Raw genomic sequence first — 27194 nt, forward strand, 5'->3', positions numbered from 1 at the left:
CACCACTCTTAAGTGCTGGCAGCTCTTAAGGACTCATGTTTCTGATTTTGGGGTGGGATGATTTCCTGAGATGTACAAGCTTTTCTTGGGGAATGTGGTTTCTTAAGGTGTAAATCCCCTAACAAAACCCCTTAGGAAATTCTCCTTCTTTTTTTGGGGGGGAGGGGAAGGCAGTTGGGATTAAGTGACTTGTCCAGTGTCACTCAAGTAGTAAGTGTTAAGTGTCCGAGGCTGGATTTGAACTCAGGTCCTCCCGACTCCAGGGCTCCATCCACTGCAGTGCCAGCTAGATGCCCCCATTAGAGATTCTTGTTTCTTGCCACAAACATATACCCAGAACTCCCTAGGATGCTAAGTTTGGAGTGAGATAATCTGGTTTTGAATTCCTGTTCTACCAAGTCACCTTGTCATAAGTCATTCCCCATCCTGGGCCTCTGTTTCCTCCATTGTTGGACCAGATGGCCTCTGAGGTCTCTTGCAAATTTAGATCTACGATTCCATTTTAATTATCTCCAATAGAAATTGAAATCTCCGGGCACCCACGTATCTTGTGATGTATAGGGAGATCTGACTGGTCTTCCGACTCCAAATGGTCGATACGATGTGAATTTTATGACAGGATTACTTGTTTCAATGAAGGCACAAACATGTAATATGCTATGACTTTTATTATCTTATTTACATTAGTATCCAAGAAAGTGAATACAAATCATGAATGTATTTACAGTACTTCAATCACAATATCAAGTTAGAATGTGATGATTTCATTAATATCAAACACATCGAACAAAATACGTTAGTTGGTGAAATTCTGCAAGCGTCAGTACTGGGGTTAAAAAACAAGCGAAACATTCTAAAATAAAAGTTAAGCCACAGAGAATAAAAATAAAGTGCATTTTAAAGTCTCACTAGTTAGCTTTGGTGGATGAAGCAAACTTTATATTAAGGCACCTGGCATCCTCTCCATTCTCCCTCAAACTCCAAGAAAATGTATCTAACAAGCTTATAGCTACATTAAAGAATTTTGGTTTCAATCTTGCAACTCTGTGAAGTCAAATTCAATGTCACCACCTCCAAGCATCACTCTCTCCACAAGCCATCTTGTAGACTCATTCTTGCGGACTAAAATTATTCTACCAGCTGGACTGTCTTACTCTCCTACATTCATATTTAACATTTTGTGCCAATTTATGTAGTGTGCTTTTAAGAGATCTCCTAAGTCAAGTTTGGGATGGGTACACAGCATGTGAATTGAATGCTTGTGAAACTGGATTAGATTTTTTTCTGAGGAGACTTTTAGTAAGATTTTGACTAGTAAATAATATGCCAGATTCTTCCAGATTCTATCACTGAGTTCATCTCTATCTGATAACAGACATTTTGCTTTTGAATTTTTGTTTAACCTGCATTTGAGAACCAGGAATTACTAAATGGGGATTGAACTCGAATTTGAAAGTTAATCAATTTCCGTGGCTATGAATTTAATGTGGCCAAAGCAGGCATTTCATTAAATAGTTATTTATCTAATGCTTGTAATGATTTTAAGATCAGATCAATAGGATCATTTGGAGAAAAACGGATGTCTTTCTAGTCTCCGATGGATCGTTTTGAAAATTAAAGCAAGGGGCTACCGTGAGCTATGTAATTTTAGCTGCTCCGTAGTTAAACGCCAACTTTTCCCCTAAGAAAATTGTCACCGATGCAAAAACAAAGCTCTCCTGAACGCCGAAAAGTCTCCATCACAAACTGTTGAGAGGAATCTTACCTATGAAGTGTTAACATGAGCTGGTGGAAAATGAGATAGCTTAATAGGTTAAATATTATGAGCCATTTAAGCATGATCTATTAAATAATCTTAACATTTCCAGTATCCCTGCTGTTACGTTAAACCAGGTCATTAATAGCAAAATGTACTCTGGCTGGCAATTCTATCTTTAACCAAAGATTCCAATTTTCCACTGATATACATTTCAGAACTTAATTTGATGAATGGAAGCCTCACGAACAGAAGGCTCATCTGCTTCAAATGCGGGGTTGTCAAGCTGGGGAAGGACATCCACTGCCACAGAACTTGCGTCGTGGTTGACTAGACGCAGATGATCATCTTTGAAAAGAAATGGAAAGTTTAGGACTATGTCATAGTTAGAAGCAGCCAAGAAATACCCCACAGGTTAATAAGTATTTCCTTTTCCCAAATTCAACTCAAAGGTTGAGCAAAGCATTGCGCATAGAACCAAAAAAGGAAGCAGGCCATGCCCTCAAAGACCTTACATGGTACCTGGAGGCCATGTCCTCAAAGTCCTTACGTGGTATCCAGACCTAACGTGGTACCTGAAGGTCCATCCAACACTCACAGAGGCAAGTAAAGAGGTCTTCTGAGGAAAGTTTCTTAACAACTAGGGGTGGGGTAAAGGGGGGTAAAGGGATCTGGGAGGACCCGGTGGCACCTGAGGTGAGCCTTGAAGGATGCTAAAAGGTATATCTGAGAAGAGAATGGATTCAGGCCTAAGATAAAACTTGTGTGAAGGTACCAAGAGATGAGTGGCCTAAATATCTGAGAAACAGCTAGGAGTTTCAGGGCATTTAAAGCACTTCATAACCTAACCTCTTCCTACCTTTTCTTCCCCTCCATGGATGGATGCCATGATCTAGCCACAACAGCCTACTTGCTGCTCCTCACACGTGAAATTCCATCCCCCACCTCTGGGGGATTTGCACTGATCATCCCCCATATCAGAAATGCTCTCCCTCCTCATCTTTGACCCCTAACTTCCTTGACTTCCTTTAAAATCCAGCCCAAATCTCTCCTTCTACAGGAGGCCATTACTGGTTCTCCCCACTGCTAGAGCCTTCCCTCAGAGAATACCCTCCATTTCCACGCTACGCACGTCATTATTTGTATTTTGTCTCACCCGTGAGAATATAAGATCCTTGAGGGCAGAGACCCTAGTTTTGCCTTTTTTTTCATATCCCAAGTGCTTCGCACAGAGCCTGGCACACAGTAAGTGCTTAATCATACTTGTTGATTGGTTTAATTGACTGGAGACTGTACCAAAGTGAATAAAGAATAATAAGAAATAAGACTGGAAAAAGTAGGTGGCAATCAGATTTGAGGATGTCTTTAGACGCCAGGCCCAGTTTGAATTTTATCCCAGAGACTGGCTCTGGGCAATCTGATGCCATACTCTATCAAGGCTTTTTTCCCTTTTTCCTCCTTTCCTGATCTAAGTTCAAATAGAAGAAACACTTTTAAGAAGCTTTACATGAATAATCTACCTTACTCTGATCATTCCCTTACTCACCGAATCCCAATCTTAAGAGGTGACAGTTTAAGGGTGAGCTCAAAGTCTTTGCTGGCCTGGCTGGCCGTAACTACATCTGAAGGGCTAGGAGGGTGGTAAGGCAGGTGGAAGAGACCACGATATTGCCCCCAGGGCTTAATTTTGTCTCTTGGGACCTTTTTCCCTCCGACTCATCTACATATTCAAATGGAGCTTGTGATCCCATCATGATCACAAGCCACCCATGCCTGCCCATCCCGAGAGACTCTTCCAGGTACTCCCAAAAGTTCGCCACAAAGGGTCCACCCAACGCTGGAGGCCTTCCTCGCTTTCTTTTCACATCATGAGGGTACCATGAAACATCTACATGGGAGACAATAAATAGATGATAACAAATAAATGCTTGTTGATTGATGGGGGAGGGGAGCTTGGAGTTAGAAAGCTGGACAGCCAGGAATCCCAGAGCTTGTTTGTTAATTATTAGGTTAATAGCCCTTATGTGGATAAAGAACAGGGATAGAGCCTAGCCTCCAGAGACGAAAATGAAGAAAAACACAACATGCTAAACACCAGCTACAACAAAGCCTTAGCAAGGGTAAATTTAATCTGAAGATATACTTGAGCCTGACGGCAATAGCTCCTTAGCTAGAACTGTCTCATTCTTTGTTCTAAAGGGCTGGGTACCAGGACCTGAGATCTGGAAAGGAAAAAAAGGTAAGAAAGGTAATTTTTTTTCTCCCTTAGAACTTCTGCTGATTTAAGACCCAACTGGCTGCTTTACTAAAAGAGGTCTATAGATATATATATATATTTATATTATATACATATATATAATATATGTATGTGTGTATGTCTGTATGTAAATATTTCCCCTAGCTTTGAATTAAAAGAGCACAGCAAAGAGAAGTCTATCGTAAAAAACTAACTGAAGCTAGAAGCAAAAAAGCAGCACAGCCACATGCTGGCAGAATCCAGGCAGAAGAATATTTATTAGAGGCTACATATCCAGCAGAGACCAGTAAGAAGCAGGACCAACAGAAGCCCCTGGAATTGAATCACCAGCCCTGAAGCATGAGAGATCTGCGTTACCCTTCTGCCAGTGCTGAGCCCCTCCACGCATATGCCGCCCTTCTCGCTGAGGTCGTATGTGTATTGTGGGAGGTGTGTCGATGCTATATTTCTCACTGTGCCATTTCATGATGTGCCTTTGCATTGAACTACTTGTGTTCTCTAGTAGACTATTGGAGGTAAATAAGTGGGTGGGAGCTCATGGAGTTGAAGAACTTTGACCCTGGGAGAGCTAGAAACCTGCACTTAGATGATGTCCCAGGGGCTATATAAGGAAACTCAGAGATCATCTAGTCTAACCTGCACTTAAAAAAAATAAAAAAAGAATTCTGGTGATAAAAGTATGGAAGAAAGAACACCAAATTTGAAGACCTGAATTCAAATTTTGACTTATTTATTGACTATTCACTTATTATTTACTTATTTCTCTTTACTTCATTTACTTATTAAGACAAGTGTCTTCCTCTCCCTGGACCTCTTCTATAAAATAGGATTTTGAACTAGTTGACTTCTGGGGTCCTTCCAGCTCTAGATTTCAGATTCTATGGAACTTGGGACTTTCCCATTCCACTTTTGGACGGCTCTAAATTGTTAGCAATTTTTTCTTCCGTTTAGCCTAGATTTGCCTCAACAACTCTCACCTAAATACTTGAAGTCAGCCATTGTTCCTCTCATCCTCCCCCTCCCTCCCCATCATAAGTCTCCTCTTTTCTGAGTTAAATCGTCCTAGTTCCTCCAACTGATGCATATGGCATCAAACTCAAAGCCCTTTCCCATCTTGGTTGCCCCACTCAAGACATTCTCCATATTCTCAATGCCCTTCTCAAAATGAGATGGCTTAGAACTGAACCTACTGTTCCAGATGTAGTCCGTGAGACTACCAATTACCTCCACTCATCCTGAATCATATCCCTCTTCTTGTGGTTTATGATTACACTAAACCTCCAGATCTTTCTCAGAGGAATGGCTGTATAGCCATGCCTTCTTTGACCTCAGATCAATCAACAAACATTTATTAAGGTCTACTATGTGTTAGACACTGTGCTAAGCGCTGGAGATACACATTAAAAAAATGAAACAATCCCTGCCCCCTTTGGAGCTTTCATTCTAGAAGAGGAAACAACACACACACACACACACACACACACACACATATGTAAATATAAACAGAATGAATATATGCAAAATAAATTCAAGGGATTTAGGGGAGGGTGAGGAACAGCAGTTGGGAGGGATCAGGAAAAGGTTCAGGTAGAGGGTGGTGTATGAACTGGGTCTTGAAGGCCTAGAAGATTCTGGAAGGCGACAGTGAGTGAGGAGACTGTGTGGTTGTGTATTACAAGCATGGATAATGGTCATTGCAAAGCATGGAGATGGGAGACAGAATGTCTGGAGTGAGGAACAGAAAGAAGGCTAATTTGGCTAGTTCATGGGAAGTGGGGAGTGAAGGGGAGCAATATAGCAAGGTTGGAAAAGAGTTCGGGGCCAGGTTGCAAAGGGCTTTTTAAAAACAAAATGACAGACTAAGTATTTTTTATTCGTGGCAACAGAGCATCATGGGAATTTGCAGGATAAGGATATGACATGGGCAGATTTGTGCTTAAAAATATCATTCTGCTATCTGTATATTGTGCTCATAAAATTGTTTTGTTTTTTAAATCCAAGATGAAGACATTTCATCTCATTCAATTTCCTGTCAAGATCATTTTGGATTCTGACTTTGATCTAGCCTTTCATCTAAGTCATTAATAAAAATACTAAAGAACTAGGGCTTGAGTCCAGATCTTGGGATACTCTACTCAAGAGTTCAACTCCAAGTCAATATCAAGTCAACGTAACTACTCTTTAGGTTGAGCCAACCTGTATTCTATGGGAAGCATATACTAGCCAGATCTTAGTTATGTTATAAAATATTTGTTAAAAAAAATAGGATGACAGTGTCCTGGATCCTTGGACTCACCTCAAAGACCCGATTAGTCTTTCTGGAATAGAAGACTTTCCCTGAAATGAATCTTATTAGTCTTGGGGCCCAACTAGGAGTGGGAATGGCTCCTGCTTTATTGCAACTAAGAGAGGCGTCACTTTCTATACCTTTGACCAGATTGAGAGAGTTGTTAAAATAATTGGTTGGGGGGACAAAAACCTCTCTAAACTAAATACTTTTGTTAGGGTATAATTTTATGTTTTCTTTCATGACTATAAAACATAAGTGGCCACTGCTTGGGTCAGAGAGCATTCCAATTAGCAAGAGGAAATCTTCCAAAAAGGGAGCTGCCTCCAAGAAGACAGACACGTGACATAAATTGTCTCTGGCTAAAATATAGAGTACAGAATTTTTCTTCTACGCTCCATCCTTTGTGTTCATGAGATCATAATGAAACACTTTGCTAAAATCTAGGTAAATGAAGTTGACAGCAGGGGTTCCTAACTTGGGGTTCATGAACTCGTAGTTTTGTTTTTTTTAATTACAATTTGATGACTGTATTTCAGTATAATTGGTTTTCTTGGCAAATCTTTGTATTTTATTCTAGGCATTTTAAAACTTGATTTGAAAAAGGGATGCAAAGGCTTGGTAAAGGGGTCTGGGACCCCCAAAAGTTAAGAAACCCTTGGTCCATAGCATTCCACTGACTTTCCAGTCTTATAGTAACCCTGTTAAAAAAGGAAATATGGTTAGTCTTGCAAGACCTGTTCTGGATAAAGCCATCTTGACTCTCCATGATCACAATTTTCTTTTTCTAGACATTCAAAAACCATTTCTTAAATACGTTCTAGAACTTTGTCAGGAACCAAAGTCAATCTCCCTGGGCTCTTACCTTTCTTCTGAAGACTGAGGCATTTGTTTTCCAGTCCTATAGTACCTCTTTGGTTCTCCATGCTCTTTCAAAGATCACTGAACCCAGGACCTCAGACAACAGATCATATCAACCAGTTCTTTCAGTATTTTGGGCAGTGCTAGATTCAGAGCCAAAGTCCTGGGTTCAAACCCTACTTGTGCCATCCTTGTGATCTTGATCATGTCACTACACATCTCTTGGCTTCAGTTTCCTCATCTCTAAATTGAAGACCTAGATGACCTCTAGGGTTCCTTCCAAGTCCAAATCAATAACCTGATGTAGTCTATCTGGACCTTGTGATTTGAACTCATCCATGGCAACTGGGTACTCTCTCACTACCTGGGTCTTAACCCAGGATGCGCCATCTTGTTCTGTCAAGTCTAGTCTGAGTATTCTTGGTCAAAAAAATAGAAGTAAGACCAGATTTGGGCAGTTTTGATTTCTCTCTGCCATCACCTTGCCATCATCTCGCTCCCTTAGCAGAGGTCCTAACACAATGGTAATTCTCTTCTTTTTTCCCTGAGGGCTTTAAAGTCTCATCTTAAGCATTTCCTGCAGTTGAGATCATTCTGAGCTCGACTACTTTTGACACAGTTCTTACAGGCACCAGGCCTTTACCTTTACCTTTCATCTTCTGTACCCACCCTTGTTTCCAAATTTGGATACAGCCTTTTCAAACTCAAAATTTGGCCAGGGAGTCCCCTGTGCATTTAGACAATTCCCTCTATAACTAACTCCCTATTTTCAGAATCATATTCTTATGAGTGGCTCATCGCTCTACTCTAGCCATAGGATCCTATCTGGCTCTCCTTGAAATCTAGTGTCCCCCAAAACAGGGCATATCACACTGTGTCTTGCTTCCCTCTTCCATATTACCTCAGTAGCAATGGGTGTGATCTTTTGGTTTTGGTTTTGTTCTTCTCTTATTTTGCAAATGCTTTTCTGCCTAGACTGCAACTTTCCAAAGTCAAAGGCCGTGCCATTTTTTTCTGTATTCTCTCGAGGCCAAATCCTATGGCTCACAGCAGGGCAACTACTTGTTGAATGACCATCCATGAGCCCAATAACATATGGAAAGCAAATTCCACAAACTGGATGACCACAATAGGAGTAGATTAGATGCCAGGCCCCCAAACTGGAGATTCAGAAGTCCAGCAATTGTTTATACCAGATCTGCACCAAACAGATCTTCCTCCCCACTCCTTTGCTCTCTGCATCTCCTTCATGTAAATCTGATCTTCTCTATAAGACAGTCAAAATTAAATAACAATGATGAAAGTAGTGGAGGCAAAACAATTCATTACCATCCGCTGGAAAAAAAAATCTCAGTTAGAATTTCAGTGAGAGACAAGATGGCATAATAGATAGAGAGATAATCTCAGAGTTTGGAGAACACGTGTTCAAGTGACTCTGGACAAGTTTACTCAGTGTCCTGGAAAATCTCCAAGACTGTAAATTGCCCATAGAGCACCAACCTGCACTGGTAAAAGGAGTTACCTCATCATACGTTTGTATGCCAATGAAATCACAGGTCCAGTCACAGACATTCCCATCCCCTCTCATAATTTCAGTGAAAACGTATTTTAAAAATATATAGAGATTGATTAAATAGTATTTTGAGCTTATAAAATAGCAATCAATGGAATCGCCCAGCCTTGACCAATTTCGTTTCTCTGTGTCCTCTTTTTTATGTCAGCCATGCTCCCAAGTTTTCGGGAAGTCAAACAATCTTCGGGGATGTGCAATTTCCTTTGGTGGAAAACACCACTTCTTTTATTAGAATTCTCCAGAGCAATCACCAAAACTTTCCTAGTGTTGGGACAGAGTTAGATGGAGTAGAAATGCACTCTCTCCCATGACAGTATTTCCAAAGAAAATCTCAATAGATTCCAAGCCAATTTCTCCATGGCCCTTAGAAGCCAAAGGAGGGCCAAAGATTTCTATTAGTGGGAGGGCTGATGGTTTTTAGCTATTTTGTCTCCGAATTCCAAGAGACAACCAGGTTAATTTGAATAAATGGAGGCTTTCGGTAAAACCTACACAATCCATTATTGTGGTGTCAAGGTGGGCTTGGCCTCCTGAAGGTTCTGACAGCAGAATTCTACCTCCAGCAGGTCTTCTTGAGTTGGTCAGGCTTTTAGTAGAGGCCCAATGAAGGGCCAGCTTGTTTGAGACTCGGCACTTTAGAACATGTCGCTGTGCCCGCCTATTAAGGTATAAGTTTTGAGAGTAGGAATGATTACATTCATTGTACTTGCATCCCCAACACCTAGTACAATGCCCGGAACGTAGTAGGTACTTAATAAATGCTTGTTGACTGATCATGGACTGGATCTGATTTCATCTTTGTACTCTCAGCATCAAACATAGTGCTCGACACATAGGAGGCACTTAATAAGTATTCCCCGCTCGATTAACTGAGAGCATGGACTGCGTCTGATTTCATCTTTGTATCTCCAGCATCAAACACAGTGCCTGGCACCTAATAGCTGCTTAGTAAATGCCTGTAAATTAATGTTGAAGTTTCTCTGTACAAGTTTCTCTTGCACACAGCTAATGACCTGTAAACCAACATTTAAACACATCAAAAGGCAGGTCTTCTCATATAGAGCAACCTCATAATAAATAATTCCTTTGGCATTTCAATGCAAGAGAAACAACATTTTACTTAAGAGTCAAAAGACCAGGGTTCGAGACTGCCACCGAGGAGCTGTCGGACCAAGAGCAAGGCACTTAGCTTCCCTGGGCCGCTGTTGTCTCATCTAGAGATGAGATAAGATGAGATGAGATAAAAGGAGATAATAATCCTTATTTCCACAGATTTTTTTTGGAAGGTCCAAATTAGGGAGAGAGTACTGTGAAAGCCTAATTTATCACCATGGAAATAAACCCAAGTTATGGCAGTGATGGCGGAAAGACTGATCTTTCAATTGTCTTCCAATTAATTTATATATTTCTAGATTGGAGGGGTGTCTGTGTGTGTTTGTGTGTGAATGTGGGAAAGTGTGTATGTGTGAAAGTTGTGTGTGTGTGTGTGTGTGTGTGTGTGTGTGTGTGTGTGTGTGTGTAGAGATGGCTGGAAGTGGGTGTTTTACATTAGGCTCACTCTCTAATAAAAAAAATTTTGGCATGCGCCCATAAAGCAGGGGTTAGTGGGCAGCATATGCAGTAAAAAGTGAGTAAGTAGCTTTGGGGGAAGGGGGTTCTCTGATGCTTGAGAAGGAACCCGAATTAATACTTGCTCTGGGACTGAGCACGCTCCTCCATGGGTGGCTCATCTGCACCTTGGACCGAAGCATACCCAGAAGAGGCTGTCTCGCTGTGGCTATCCTCTTCATGAGGGGAATAAGATTCTGGTGATCCATTGATGTTAGGGTTGGATCCAGCGGTTTGGAACGACACAGTTCCCGCTTCTACATCAGCCTTCAGAGAGCATGCAAACATTAAAAAAAAATTAGACTTCATGTAGTTGTGTGCAAATGATCATCATTATCTTTTCTTTATTCTTTGAATGACAGACTTCTAAAGACACTATAATCAACCGGAAAATTGAGTCCACAGAGGGGAAGAAAGAAGACATAAAATTGGATTGGATGGTAAATTAGCCAAGCTGGCTAGTGAGAGAGTAATGGTTAGAACCCCGTTTCAGATCTTTCTGCAAGCTGGGTGCCCACCTACTCGGCTGCCACCACCCTCTCAGGTCACCAAGAAAATGCTACACATTTTCACTAAACCGCATGTTCCCTGAGGGAGGGAAGAGAAAAAGTGAGCAGGGATTTTTTTTCTTTATGCTTTCAAGATTTTTACGTTTGCTCGAAGATAAACAGTCTAAATCTAATACTCAAAACAGGTAAAGAATAAAGACAGTATTTTCTTCGCAGTCCAAGTACATTTGTGGCAAATACCTTCACTTCCTTGGCATGCAGAATAGAAGATTCACTTACCTCAACCCCCAGAGCTTTAAGGATATCACATTTGCACATGGGGCAAGTTCGGTGTTCCAAGAGCCAAGGGTCAATACAGGTCTTGTGGAAAAGATGGCTACATGATAAAAAGAAATATCTCATCATTGAATTGCCATTTGCCCAAACTCAAAAGTACCTTGTCTTTATCTGTCACTAAATATCCAAATTTTCATTAGAATTTTCCATTGCTGTGTAGTTTCCTCCTTCCCCCAGCCATTTCTCATTTTATATAAAATCTCTAATGCAAGAATGTGATCTGTCATTGCATTATTATCTATGGAGAGGTACACGTGGGGGTAGCTAGGTGGCACAGTGGGTAGAGTGCCAACTCTGAAGTCAGGAGGATCTGAGTTCAAATCTGATCTCAGATACTTGATACTTACTTCCTAGCTGTGTGACCCTGGGCAAGTCACTTAAGCCCAATTGCCTCAGAAAAAAAAGAAAAAGAAAAAAAAGAAAGAAGTACATGTAAACTAGGGAAATTTCTTCTGAATTCTGCAATAAAAATCTCTTTGTTGTAGTTTCACAAAGAGTTGTTCAGCCCCAACGAAGCCAAAAGAGTAACCCTGAGTTATTTTGTTCAAGGTAACTGGGCCCAACATTCCCTAGTTGTAAAGTAGAGCATCATCACACCTCTTAGATGATAAAACCTTTAAGGGCCTATGTTTTTGGCAACTGTTTATTTTAGCTTGCTTTTCTAATCATATTCAGAAAAGTAAGCTAAAATTGTGCCCTCTTTCCTTCATAATGCCAAGTCAGTTCAGTGTACATTATATGAATAATAAAAACTAACATTTATAGAAGTGGCTAGATGCCACCATAGTGGACAGATTGCTGGGTCTGCAGTCATGAAGACTGTCATCCAGATCCTGCCTCTGGCTGTGTGAGCTTGGCCAACTCACTTCACCTGTCTGCCTCAGTTTCCTCATCTGTAAAACAGGATAACAGCAGCACCTACCTCACAGGTTATTGTGAGGGTCAAATAAGAGAATATTTGTAAAGTGCTTTGCAAACCTGAGAGTGTGATATATGATCATATTGACATTTGTACTTAGAATTTTTTTCTGATTATTAGCATATTTGCCAAGGTAGAAAAGTTCGGCTAACTTGGGGTCTGTGAACTTTAATATATATAAATGAATGCTGAAAACTGTCTTTACATGTAATAGGAAAAAATAAAATATTATTTATAATATAGATAGATAGTAGTATTTCAATATATTTAGTCTTCTTTTCAATCTGCTGTATCTTATGTATTTAAAATCATCATTTTAATAAGGGACCCTTAGGTTTCCCCATGGCTGCCAAAGGAGTACAAGACACAAAAAAAGACTAATAACTCCTGGGTTAAAGAAATATTTTTTTAAATGACAGAATTATAACTGGAAGAGAGGGGCAAACTAACCAGAGACCCTGATTTTGACTTTTGTTAAACATGGCACTCTTAGGTGAATGAAACTATATAAAAGTGATGACAAATATAGTAACATGAAAAAATTCAACATATTTACATTTAAAGAATAGAGAAACACAATGTTTTGAATATTTATATTTCCTGAAAGCCTTGATAAAAGTTTTTTTCCCCAATTCCAATTATTCTTTTTCTTTAAAAATCCCCTTATGTTTCATTAAAAACAAAACATTATTTTATTGATGACTTTTTTTTGGTATCACAGATACTTGGGTGGGTAAGTAAGGATCAACACCTTACCTTCCCCCAAATTGAACCCTCCCTTGTAATAAAGCCAAAAAAGTAAGCCCTGACACACTTGACTACGTTCTGACCCTGCCTCTCTGCCAAGAGGAGGCAATCTTCAATCTGATTCTCTGCTAAGCTTTGATTGACCTTTTACTTACTCAGAGTCCAACTTCCCTTTAGTGATCTTTTCCTGTCCATTACTGTAGTCATTGTGTATATAGTTATAATTCTGCTTACTTTACTACACATTGGCTTATCCAACTAATCCCACAAATCAGAATTTCTCATATTTGCCATTTCTTACTGCATAAAAATATTCTGTTCCATTTGTATATCATAGAATTGCTTGGTTTTCCCCCAGTAATTCTCCAACTGAAGGGTACTCACGTTGTAGTTTTTGTTAACTAGCATGCTGCTCTGGTGCTGTATTTTATATAAGTACCCTTTCTTCTTCTTCCCCCACTCATCCACCCTTTCAGTAGATGTAGAGTCCAAGAATCATTATCCAGGATACAAAAGGAAATCAGACTTACTTGCATGTTAATATGCGCACGATATCATTTGGTCTAAATATTTCAATGCACACAGCACAGCTGTCTCCATCGGGTCCAGTTTCCTAGAGCAAATGTATAGATGTTTATTATCTTTAAAAGTGTTTTTTCTTTTGAAAAATCATCACTATCATTTCCTAAATCTACTCATCCCCCAAAACTCAAATGACACACTGACCATGTATGTCTTTGGAGTGGGTGGAGACCCAGAAAAAACGCTGTTCATCATCAGTCCTCCAGGGTCAATATTAGGTTAGTGATCACACTGATCTGAATTCTGAAGTCCCAGTTGTTTTTCTCTCCATTATTATGGTCAGCACGCTTATTGTTCTCAGAGTTTTGCTTATTTTACTTTGCCTTAATTCAAACAAAGCTTCCCCAAAGTTTCTTTGAATTCTTTGTCATTTCTTTCAACACCAATACCGGAGTTTGTTAATTCATTCCTCAAACAATGAACACCCATTTTTTTGAGTGACTACTACCAAAAATGTTAACATGACTGTGCGTGTTTGTGTGTCTATGTGTGTGCATGTATATACTATGCCTTTCACTCTGTTTTTCTGGAGGTAATCAAGGTTAAGCTCAAGGTCAGATAGTAAGTGTTTGAAGCTGGATTTTAACTCGGGTTCTCCTGATTCCAGGATTGGTGTGCTATCCACTGCAACACCACCCAAGTGCCCCCCTCCCTCTGTTTTTGACCTCCTTTGAGTCTAGGACCCAATAGTGTATGAACAATCTAGTCACTTCTTTATCACAGCTCTCAATGGTTTTCTATTGCTTTTCTTATTATTAGTGATTTATAGCATTTTTTTAATATACTAACTGATAGTTTGCACTTCTTCTGCTAAACTGTTTATCTCCTTTGATGACCAATAAGGAATTGATGGTGGCCTTATATATTTGCATCAATATCTTATGATAGTGGTTTGATGAAAAGGTGTTTTCCCCAAAGATGTAATGATTTTGTTTTTGCTACAGCTTTTTTGAGTATGTAATAAAAACTGTCTAATTTTCTTTTTATGATCACCTATATATCTCTTGCTTTGTTAATAATTTTTCCCTAATCATAGTTTTAAAAGCTATTTTTAAATATTGTTTATGACATGAACTTGGATACTGAGATCACATATCTATTTAGAGCATTTTTGGGGTATATTATGAGACTTTGACTGGACCAAATTTTTGGATAAACTGCTTTACAGATTTCCTAAGAGTTCTTTCCCAAGTAAACTACTTGTATTCTTAGGTTTACTGGACATTGCATTATTTTGGTAGTTTCTGGGTCTTATTTGTCTATTAATCTGCATTTGTTCTTTTTAATCAAGGTCAGACATACCAAATCCTCTTCATTCTTACTTTTACTCCTTTTTCTTACTTAAGAATTTGGACCTTTTGTTTCTTCAAATGAATTTTTATTATTTTCTCAAGTTCTCTGACCTTGATTGTACAACTTTGATTTTTAAAAATCCAAATTATATGGTAAAATCAGAATATAACTGGTATAACAGATTTCTTCTGGGAAAGGGAAACATAATAGAAGAAAACATTCCCAAGGGACTGTCTAATTTACAAGTTCCAACTAGATGGGTAATTTAAAAAATTTTTCTTTTTCACTTTTAATTTCAGCTTTAAATTCCTTCCCTCCTTCCACCATTTCCCTTACCCATCGAGAAGGTAAGAAGTATGATATCCATTTTTATATCTATATCTATCTCTCTATCTAGTCAATTTTCAAAAGGCATGACCATTTGGTCAAAGAGATAACAACTAAAGCAACATTTGGCACTGATTTTAAAACTTCCCTTGATCTTTTAATATGAATTGTACTCCATAAAATATCTTTTTATAGACATTCTACCTAAATTTCTAATGGAGAACTTTTTTGTTAATCAGTCTTGGCTTAAGACTTGCTAGTTTTCCCCCTGAAAAGTTGCCATCCAAGTTCTACCACTTAGACATCAAGGAAATGAGGATATACTTTTGTTTTGGAGTTCACTGTTGTGAACAAGGGTGTGGGGAACTCCTGGTGTGGTAACTCCTTCTACCAATAAAAACCAATGACTAAAAGAAGAGCCAGAAGCACTGAGAAGTTAAGTGATTTCTCCATGGTTACACAATTAGTACCATACAAAGGAGAGAACTTAAACCTAGGGCTTCCTAACTTCTGGGTTGGCTCTATCCATTACTCTAGGTGGTCTCCCAAGAAATATGAAGGATTTATAAAAATCACAGGAGAAGATGCTTTGGTAGAAAATGTAACTTGTTTCAGTGCTTTAAACAACAATGGCAATTCAAAGCATTCCAAGTACCTTGTCTCCATGTTTCAGAGCCCGCAGCTGAAGTTTCCCAATAGCTCTTTTAGCATCCGCTTTTAGTTGTCTCTGTTACAAAACATATTATATAAAAATGAGTTTTTCTACAGAAATGAGATGTAAGATAAATGATAAATACTACTCGAGATTCATTAAAGAAAGTTATTTTTTTCTTAGGTAAAAGATCTCAGTTAGCCCAAGAAAGTTTTTATTTATATCCATTATCTTTGGGAAGTGATATTGTTGAATCCAGTAAATTTCCAAGCTAAATAAAAAACTAAAATTTACAGTTTTTTCTTTTCTTTTTTTTGGGGGGAAAGGGGGGGGAAGGGAATTTCTTCATTGTGGAAAGACTCCCTCCACTGACACAAATAAAAGCAAGTCTAGTCTAAGATAGGGCTTCTTAAACTTTTTCCACTCATGACACCTTTTTGCCTCAGAAATTTTTACATAAGTATATAGGTATGTAAAATACATGAGTATATAGGTATATAAAATAGGTATTTAAATCAAACATTTACTGATAATAAATCATAATTTTGAGACCCCCACATTATGAAGCTGGGATCTAAGAGATGCGTCTTGAGGCACTCAGAGACTAGATTTGCTCAGGGTCATAAAGTCACTATGTGTCACAGGCAAGACTCAAAACCAGCCACTATGTCATTGTGCATCTTATTTAAATACCAATTGCAAAAAGTGTTGGATTTTTTTTTTTTACTTTTTGTATGGAAATCTTTTAGAAATATGCTTCCCTGTTTTAAAATATGGCAGCCATTAAAAAATATTTTTGAGTTCAGCTACCATATTTTAAAAGAAGGATGCACATTTGTTTTGAAATATGAATGCTAAAATTGTGTTTACATGTAATTGGGAAAAATAAGATATTAAATTTAAAAAAGAAAAATATATAGCAATTGCTAGAAGGTCTCTAACCTCTACTCAATGGTGCCTTTTCTGACTGTCCCTGGTGATGTGGGGAGCCAGCATTTTCCCTATATATCTGGCACCATTCCAACCTAACAAAGGTTTTGAAGAATTTCAGTATGCTAAAATAATAGTTGTTCAAATTTGCCACCTGAAATGTGGAAGTTAACAAATAAGATGCATTTCAGTACCCTCGAGCTAAAGTTCTTTAGCACAACGATCAACTTTTAATACATCTCACTGGGCAGGTTTCATGTTACTAAAATATTTTTCTGTAAAGTATTCTATATCACATGTGATTTGACTGTCTTTTGACACAAAAACAAAGTTCAAACTCAGATGTTATTCCCTATAGTGTCTCCATATATGATTAACTGTCCATGCAATTCACTGAGCTGTAACAGAGTTAAGTTTAAACAAGGCTACAAAGAAGAGACTTTAAGAACTCATTGACTTGAAATATACCCATTTCCAAGTGAGATAAATGCTACAGCAAATACGAAGTGTTCCACTGCGTATAGAATACTTTGCTTTGTGTTGGGGGAGATGCAAAAGAGACATAAAATATGGTTCGTGTATTTAGAGAGAATTAGTCTTAGGGAGAAAAGACATCAACAGAGAGAGCTATACCAGATAGTAAATGTTAAGTCCATTGCCAAGTTACATAATTAAATTCTATGGGAGATCTGATGGAAGAAGAAGCCTAACTTTCTAAGCTTCTTATGCCTTCAGGCTCACAAATTGCCAGCCAAACTGATCCACTTGCTCCTCTTCCTCCTCATATGTGATCTTCATCTCCCATTTTTATACTTTTGTACTGGCTGTCCTCCGTGCCTGGAATTTACTTGGTCTTCATTCATCCCTTAGAAACCCTGGCTTCCTTTGATGTTTGGCTCAAGTGCTCTGGAGGAGAAAATGAGGCTGACTGACTTTTCCCATCTTTGCCTCACTTAAATCCAATTCAACCCGTGATGTCATTGATTTTCTTTGAGAATGAAGGATTAAAAGCAACAAGTTGACTTGGGGTCAGGGACCTGTTTTTGACTTTGCATCCCAGTGAGTAGCATAGGTCCTGGCACAGAGAAAGTACTCAATAAATATTTGGGGAATGAGTAGGAAAATGGAAAAAAAAAGACCATCACCAACTAGGAAGAGGGAATCAGGGCTCAAATCCATTTTCCCTTTGTTCCTAAAACATGCACTGGAAAGCTAAGGGAACTCGACTGATTGTGGCAAAAAGGATATTAGGCTCAGGGCAGTCGGAAGACCTAATTTCTGTGGCAAATTTACCCATTAACTCGTGACTTTCAGTAAGTTGTTGGGTCTCATTTTCCTTACTTGGACAACTGTAGATGATCTCTAAGGTTCCTTCTTGCTCTATAATTATATGACTCAGTGTTTTCTTCCGTCAATAACTTCATCTAGCGCTAACGTAATAGATTTCTCCTAGTCTCATGAGCTTTGTGGATATAGTTATGTGGCGGCAAATATCAATCTTCTGTTTAGGTACATGAATTTTTCCCCATTACCTGAACATCTGCTTTAGTAAGTTTTAAATTGTTTTATTTAGATGCCAGGAACCCAATGATGAACTTAGTCATACAAGGTAGCATGGGACCATAGTCTAACAAATAGAATTTCCAACACGGTAAACTCCTTGCATTTTTTTGTTAGGTTTTCATTAAAAATTTGGATCAAGCACTGGCAAGTGTAAACAGGCCCAGCATTGACACAATCCACATCTATCCCCTCTTGGGCTTCAATTCTCATGTGATATGCCCAACAGATGTAGGGCAGCATCAAGATTACCAAGCTTAAATGACCTTCAGGTAACTATCCTCCTTCCTGCTGTTTTTCCTTCTCAAATGCTACCAAACAGAAGGGGAAATGGTTTGTGACACAAGCATTTGAAGCTGGGCATGAGAGTTATGTTATTTATGGGGGTGGGGTATCCCTCACTGGCACAGACAACAAGAATAAAAGTGTTCCAGTTCTAACTTCACTTTCATTTACAATGATGCTACATTTCACTGGCTTTCGCATACAGTAACGGTGGGAAACATCCAACCCATGGGCCACACAAAGCCCGTGAAATCATTTGCTAAGGCAACCACAGGCAATGATGAGGTGAACGCCAAGTATAACCACCTCACACTGATTAAGTTCTTTAAGTTGATAATTTTGTATAAACCTTCAATGATGCTACTAATATCCAAATGGCCCTGGGCAGAAAAAAGGTTCCCTACATCTGATATACCAAGTGGTCTAAAATCCTTAAGATTTGACAGGTTATTAAACTAATCAAGCTTAAGGCTGCACTAAGACTTTGGGGACATGTTATGTAGAAGTATAGCAGAATAGAAAGAGTCCTCGGCCTGGCAGAAAGAGCTGCTTAAGTCTAACATTTAACACTGAGTAATCATGGGCAAGTCATCTAATTTTAACTTATAACAGCCAGCATTTCTAGGACATACTTTATATATACTATCTTGTTTGATCCTTACAACTATCCTGGGAGGCATTTATGATGATGATTTTTGCAGCAGCCATTGGGGTTAAGTAACTTGCCCAAGGTCACATAGCCGGGAAGTATTAAGTGTCTGAGGCCAGATTTGAACTCAGGTCCTCCTGACTTTAGGCTGATGCTCTATCCACTGCACCAACTAGCTGCCCTGGTATATATTATTATCCCCATTATTCCCATATGAGTAAGATGAGGCTAAGAACAGGGATGTAAATTTGCCCGGGGTTCACATGACGTGCCTGTGTGTGTGTGTGTGTGTGTGTGTGTGTGTGTGTGTGTGTGTGTGTATGAAGTAGGCTTTGAACTCCTGACTCCAATCTCGGATTCTATCTCCTTCATCACAAAAGGGTATAATAATATCAGTAGGACCTATTTCATAATGTAGTAAAGAGCAAATGAGAAAATGAATATTAAGGTGCTCTGTAAACTTTTAAAAAACACTATTAACATACATGTTGGCTAATTATTTTAAAGAGAAACTTATGTTACTCTTGTAGAAATGATAGAACTTTAGATATAGGCTAGGTGAATTTAAGATTATTTAAGTAGCCGGACCTAAAGAATAGTCCTTAATGACTTGGTATCCAACTGAAAAGAGGTCTTTAGTAAAGCGATCCAAGGATCTGTACTTAGTCTTGTGCTAGTCAATATTTCTACCAATGACTGAGATGGAGGTATTAATGGATTAGCAAGCATTTTTTAAAGAACTTTCTAGGTTCTAAGCTCAAAAAATGCAAAGCTAGAAGGGATAGCTGATATGTCAGAGGATAGAAAGAATCAAAAAATCTCCAAAGGCTAGAAGAGGGGTCATTAAACGATGACCAAAAGCCAAAAGCCCAACCTCTTGCCTATTTTTGTATAGCCCAGAAACCAGGAATGATTTTGAAATTTCTAGATTCAATAAAATCTTAGTTTAAAATATTTTAGAAATGATTTTCGGCTTGCCAGCCCCCTGGGTTAGAGTGTTGGATCAAAATGACTAAGATGAACTTTAGTAAAGATTCAATAGGAAGTTTTATATCTCAGTTTAAAAAAAATTGACTTCCTAAATTATATAAGTATAAAATGTGGAGACATGGCTAGACAACAGTTGAAAAGAAGAACTCGATGAATTGAGACAGTGATACATTACCTGGCATATAGCAATAAAGGTTAATAAGTACACGTCGGCTCACTGATCACTGTGGTGTCTCCATCATTTCACTGATCTGGCAGAGATCACAATCCATCAAAACTTTCTCATTCCAGACAAGTCTTGCCATATCTTCCCAGAATCCTCCCCACAGGGGATTCACTTGATATGCTGAGATCCTTTGTCCAAATTTCAACCTGGGATAGATACCAATCGAGCGCTGCCGGCTAGCCATTGGTTAACCCTTGCTCTCACATGACTGGCCCTCCTGTTCTTTCAGTTGTACCTTGTTCTCTTGATATCTTATCACTTCTTCTACACAGCTGCTAGTAAAATGCTAGTAATCATGTCTGCCACGTCTATTACCTTTTGGGTGATCTGAAATATTTGCTTCTTTGGAGACTTGTGGTAAAATGAAATAGGACTTTGAAATGGAAGAAGAACTCCCTACAGATGATAAGGTGCTTGAGATGTTGTTTGTGAATGACTCTGTGCTGATTACATCAAGCGTTAGAATATTTCAGAGCCTTATGAAGGTCTATAATAGCTCGTAAAAGTTTAGCCTAACTATCCACACAGGAAAAAACAAGTGGATAAAGAATGGCTGTTGTTCAGCCTAGGTCCAGAATAGAAAAAGGAGGGGAAAAAAATGATTATATAGTTGTGCTTTTACCAATCTAATCTTTTCCCTGAAACAAAGGCTGTCTTCCTAATACTGATCTTCTTCTACTAGAGGCAGTTTTGTGCAGTGAATGAGTTGGGGGTTAAGTCAAGAAGACCTGGGTTCAAGCCTTATCTCTGACACTACTTGTTTAACCTTAGGCAAGTCATTGGACCCATACTTATGTCAAGTAACTCTCTAGGATTTAATAGAAAAATCACTGTTTTGTTGTTCCCATGCTGGAAGGTTTCCATGCTAAGGAAATTACAGATCCTTCACAAGAAAATCCTAGAATATTCATCCAGTGAAAACTGTGGAGAATTGTCTTCAAGCATTTAGTAGGCAGTTGCAAGGAAAAGGGGTTAGCTGCTCTGCTTGGCCATGGAGGGCAGAACTAAGAGTGGAAGCAGCAGGGACAGTATACTTGGACCTGACTCAGGGAAAGTTTCTGAACAATTCAATTTGGAGCCGGTAGCCCTGAAGAATGGTGATTCTCTGGTAACTCAAGGTATCTTAGGACGCCAAAGAGATCAGACAGTAGTTCAGGATCAAAGTATGTGTGTGAAAAGAGAGAGAGAGAGAGACAGAGAGACAGAGATTGAAATCAAAACAAGATCAGAGCTTTTCTAACAATTAGGATGGATTGGTTTTGGAAGTATTTAACTTCCTTCTCTCTGGAGGTCTTCAAGCAAAGCTTGGATAAAAGCTCATCAGGTATATAGTAGAAAGAATCCTTGTCCATGCTGAGGTTTCACCTAGATGGCTTCTAGGCTCCTTTGCAGCTGAGGTTTGGTGAAAGAGTATACCTTAGGGCAGAGATAAATGAGAGCAAACCATCTCAAAGATCAATGATCAGAACTGATCCCATTCCGTCTTTTTTTCCCCCACTGTTCCATTCATTGTAAAGAGGGAAGGGAAGCAAAGAAAGGAACTTTTGGATAGTTTCTTTGACTTCAGACCAGGTATCAAGAAAATCTTATTAGTATCATTTTTAATTCTTCATATATCAAGTTGTTCTTAACATATGAAAGAAGATCTGGAAATTCAGTCCTGCTCAGTAATAAGTACCTACTATAATTTGTTCCAATTCCTGTCAAAACATTCCCTTCTACTATACAAGTTAAAGGTAATTTTTTTATATAACTAGTCATTAATATTAAAAGTGCTTTCTCTGCCAAAAATATAGAAATAAAACTCATGGACTCCTGAACCTTGGTCACACTCTTAACTCAATAAAATTATCTGGGAAATATCATAGAATTTTAGAGTTGGAGGGGACCTCAGAAATAAGGCTGAACTTGCTAATTTTCTAAATCAGGAAACTGAGGCACTGAGGAAAATCACCAAAGTGATTTTATTTTCACCGAAGTTCCACAGTGATAGAGCTGGGACACTGCCAGCCCAAGGCTGAGTGGGTTAGAGGTCATATTGTTTAGAAGCAGAATTGTCCGATTGTCCCACTGTGCCCTAAACTTCTAGAAATCACACACCGAAGGCTCGTTGGATCTGAGCCGTGTGCAAGGCAGGATGAACTTCTGTCAACTTGGCTGCCCAACTAAGCAGCCGGAACTTGGTTGAATTGAATGTGCAAAGGTAAAAATGTAAACGAGGAAAACATGTCTGACAACATGCAAAGGGGAGGAGACAGAGATTAAACTGCCTGTTTGCTCATTACGCACATTTCCCAACCAGTTGGGAGTTTTACCTTTAGATGGCATCTGATTTCGGTTTAAGGGAAATGTGCCACCTTTTCCCCTTAGTACAAGCTTGGGGGAAAATAACAGAGAAGGAAATATTTGATTTTTTTTTTAATTTTCATTTTTTTCATTAAAAAACAAACATCATTTCATTAAAAAACAAACATATTTTTATGGGGGAGATAGCAGGAAATCAATCCTCATTGGAGAAAAATGAGGATCAAGTAGCCAAAATACTATTGGAGGGGGAATGTTGAAGTCTGTCACTAATTAGTCTAAGTATTTTCAATACTTCTTAAAACTTCTGGTTACTAGGCTTTGAAAGTGACTGTTTATACAACTTACATTCTATTTACTCACTGGCCTCACCTATTTGTTTAGGTAGATTCTCCTGGAGCTTTTGGTACTGAAAGATTAAAGTAGGTTAAGTGACTGGATTATTGGAAAGTTATGAAACTGTATTTCTTTTAAAACATTCTTCAGTCTCTGGAAAAACATTTTTACATCCAAAGGATCTGATAAAGGCCTCATTTCTAAAATATATAGAGAGAATTGACACAAATTTATAAGAATTCAAGCCATTCTCCAATTGATAAATGGTCAAAAAGACACGAATAGACTATTTTCAGATGAAGAAATTGAAACTATTTGTAGCCACACGAAAAGGTGCTCCAAATCACTATTGATCAGAGAAATGCAAATAAAGACAACTCTGAGATACCACTATACACCTGTCAGATTGGCTAAGATGACAGGAAAAGATGAATGTTGGAGGGGATGTGGGAAAACTGGGACACTGATGCACTGTTGGTGGAACTGTGAACGGATCTAAGCAATCTGGAGACCAGTTTGGAACTATGCTCAAAAACTTATCAAAATATGCATGCCTTTTGATCCAGCAGTGTTACTCCTGGGTTTATATCCCAAAGAGATCTTAAAGAAGGGAAAGGGATCCACATTGCAAAAATGTTTGTGGCAGCCCTCTTTGTAGTGGCCAGAAACTGGAAACTGAGTGGATGCCCATCAATTGGAGTATGGCTGAATAAATTATGGTATATGGATGTTATGGAATATTATTGTTTGGTAAGAAATGACCAGCAGCAGGATGATTTCATAGAGGCCTGGAGATACTTAACGTGAACTGATGCTGAATGAAATGAGCAGAACCAGGAGATCATACACTGCAACAAGACTATATGATGATCAACTCTGATGGACATGGCCATCTCCAGCAATGAGATGATTCAAACCAGTTCCAATTGTTCAGTGATATAGAGAGCCATCTACAACCAGAGAGAGGACTGTGGGAACTGAGTGTGGAACACAACATAGCATTCTCACTCTTTCTATTGTTGTTTCTTGCAGTTTGTTTTCTTTCTCAGTTTTTCTTTTTCTTCTTTCTTGATCTGATTTTTCTTGTGCAACAAGATAACTATAAATATGTGTACATATATTGGATCTAACATGTATTTCAACATATTTAACATGTATTAGACTACCTGCCAGATAGGGTAGGGGGTAGGGGAGAAGGAGGGGAAAATTTGGAACAGAAAGCTTTGCAAAGATCAGTGTTCAACAAATTACACAAGCATATGCTTTATAAATAAAAAACTTAAGAAAAAATTTAAGAAAAAACCCCAAACATTCTTCAGTTTCTAAAAAAAACTATAGGCCAGGATCCGATTGCATTTACCTATAATAGTTAGAGGGTACAATGAGTTTAGAGCAAGGGCCCTGAATGAAAAGGCACAGCAAGAAAAGTATCAACAAAATATTTGCCTTATAAACCTGGGGCAAATTATTATACAAACACAGCTCCACTGGGAAGGGAGGACACATGGATAGAATACATATGGAAAGGCACACAGATTGGGAACACATCTAGCCAAAGGCCATGTATGGAGGGACAACATGTGACACTGCGCTATGATATCACTGCATAACTTCTGTTGGATGGGTCTCAGGTCTCCACCGGATGGTACTTGGCAGGACAGGTGTCCTTGGGGCACTACTTGCTACACACTGCTAAAGCCTCCCCAGAGGAGGAGTTTTCCTCTGTGGTTCCCTCAGAGTCTTGATTATGAGGTCCCTCCCTGCCAAGTAGGAGAGTCTAACTTCAGGTGCCAAGCCCTTTAAAAGAAAATATCAGCTACTCCCAGAAAGCTAATAATGCCCTTAGACTTAAGTCTTTGCCTCCTTTTCCTGGTCCAAGGTCTTGGGTCGCTCTGTCAGAACTTCCATTCAAGCTTATGATAAGCACTCCATACACATTTCAATTTTTATCTCTGAATGAAACTATAAGCCAGGTAAATGATTTTGCCCCAAAGATACCAGTTTCAGAATTTCTGGTTCTCCACTTTTTAAACTTTAAGTCTCTTCTCTCTTCCTATGTGATGAATAGATAGAATAAAGACACAATGGCAAGTGAAGACAAGGACATTGTCTTCAACCTGCTAAATCAAGTGTTCTTTCTCCTTTTTGATACTGATATAACCAGCCAGAAGCTTCAGGGAGCTTTCAGTCAGGGCTTCTCATAAAGATTTGGTAAACTAAAGGTGTATAATATAGATATTCATAGATTTAGGTGAATAGTATAGATAGGTTTCATTTTTCATTTTAATCAAGAGCTCTTTTTTTGCATTGGTCTTGACCATTTATAAAGCAAATCCTTTTCACCTAAGCCCTAGTTCTAATCTTCTCTGGTTAAAGTGGCCACTTGGACCTTGATTCAACGGCATCCCACAGATTCTGTTGCCACTAACATCCCCATTTTTCACTTCTCAGAAGGAAGTAATTTTTTTTTGGAAGTAATTTTCCATTGCTATTTCTCTAGTCCATTGGTTCTCAAACTTTTTTGCTTTCTTTTTTGTTTTTGTTATTCTTTACCATGAAGAATGCAGGAACACTATAGGAGAGTCAGGAAGCTTAAGCAGGAGCATATGATTGCCCATTTAAGTTCTATACATTTTGAGGTACACTAGACCTCTGAGGACTGCTGCTCTGGTCTATCTACCTTATCAAATCTGTCTAGCCTGATTTTCTTTTCTTGTTTCCAAAATTCAGGGCAAGCAATATTGCCTGTAAGCAAAATTTGACCGTCACAAATTTGATCAAATCTGTCTAGCCTGATTTCTTTTCTTGTTTCTGATATTCAGGGCCTGTGAGCCCAAACTGACCCTCACAAATTTGAACAGTGCTAAAGAGATAGTCTTCTTTAAACACAGTCCAAATTATAATGCTAAAAAACTTAGTTAAAAAAAGAGAACACCTACATTTAAAGTCTATGTGCCTATACTTTGAATAATGATATTTAGCCTACATTTTGGCCAATGGAAAGGAATTGGGATGAAAAAATTGTGGGTTATAACCCTCCCCTCCCCAAGCCAAACACACAAACTAAAAAACTAAGAAAAGTAGAATGAATATATAGGGCTCTGAAAAAAATAGAGACTTTCATCAATAGTCTACTTTTATCTTCACAACAAACTTGATAAGAGAGGCAGGGAGGGCATTGTCTCTTATTTCATATGAGGCAACAAGCACAGAGAAGAGTGATTCATTAAGGTCATTCTTTTGGTTCTGAAGCCAAGTGCCCTGACTCCCATCCCAAATTCTCTGAGTATGCAGTAGACACTTAAGAAATGCCACAGAAAATTAGACATTATCATTATGGTTTAAATGTCATGTCACACACACACACACAACATAAAGTAGATAAAGGAAGCTTTTTAAAGCTTGTAGCTTTTAAACTTCTTCATTACAGCTGTCACCTAGTTTTACAGAGCTCTAATCCAATTTCTTCAGTGAAAAATATAATTTGGAAAACCTTCCTTATTAGATCTCTTATCAAGGAGAGAAAGAAAGGTCTTCTATCTCAGTCTCTCCCTAATTCTTTTTTTCTCTCCTTTCCATCATTTATTCATTCATTCTCTCTTTTTCATAGACAGATATAGAAAGCTATAGATCCAGAAGGATTCTTTGTGGTAGCAAAAAAGTAGAAGCAAAATTGTGCTCCTCATCTGGGAAATGGCTGAAGCAATTGTGAAATTTCGATGTAATAGAATATTACTATGCTCAGAAGAAATGAATGAGTGAGTGTGTGTGTGTGTGTGTGTGTGTGTGTGTGTGTGTGTGTTCTGGACAGATTGTAAATGGATCCTGAGCTGGCTCTAGAATTGAAGAGGAGGAGAAGTGAGGGCTCAGTTGTCTTTGGAAATTTCAAAATTCTTTAAGTCCAAATGATGGTATTTAACAAATGAATTACAGAGCTTCAGAGCAGGAAGGGATTTCAACAAGTATCAAATCAAAAGGTATATCTGAAAAAGAATGCCCACTCCAACACTAGTGCCAAGGGGTTATCTAGCCTCTGTTAGAACCCTGTCCCCCTACTCCCTACACCCCCATCTACATTTTTAGAGAGCTCAAATTTCAATCCTCAATTTACTTCTTTGCAACTTTTACCCACTGATTATAGTTCTGCCCTTTGGGATCCAAGTAAAACAAAACAGATCGCTCTAATTGAAGGCAGCTAAGATGCTCT

At 38.6% G+C, this 27194-nt stretch overlaps 1 protein-coding gene across 3 annotated transcripts in view; it reads right to left on the minus strand.

Annotated features, from left to right (window-relative positions):
* Positions 1-650: 650 nt before the first annotated feature.
* Positions 651-27194, minus strand: part of RNF128 (ring finger protein 128) — a 123762-nt gene continuing 97218 nt past the window's right edge. Inside the window, exons 3-7 of one of the 3 annotated variants that reach the window (XM_051968803.1) lie at positions 15711-15782; positions 13384-13466; positions 11131-11227; positions 10429-10609; positions 651-2104 (exon numbers count right to left, since the gene is read on the minus strand). In XM_051968803.1, the coding sequence (XP_051824763.1) occupies positions 1971-2104; positions 10429-10609; positions 11131-11227; positions 13384-13466; positions 15711-15782 (567 nt within the window). In that variant the 3' untranslated portion in view covers positions 651-1970. Of the gene's footprint in view, positions 2105-10424; positions 10610-11130; positions 11228-13383; positions 13467-15710; positions 15783-27194 lie in introns of all 3 variants that reach the window. The other 2 variants (XM_051968804.1, XM_051968805.1) reach the window with 2 other exon arrangements.

The sequence above is a fragment of the Antechinus flavipes genome, chromosome X, assembly GCF_016432865.1.
Source record: "Antechinus flavipes isolate AdamAnt ecotype Samford, QLD, Australia chromosome X, AdamAnt_v2, whole genome shotgun sequence".
NCBI classification, from domain to species: Eukaryota; Metazoa; Chordata; class Mammalia; order Dasyuromorphia; family Dasyuridae; genus Antechinus; species Antechinus flavipes.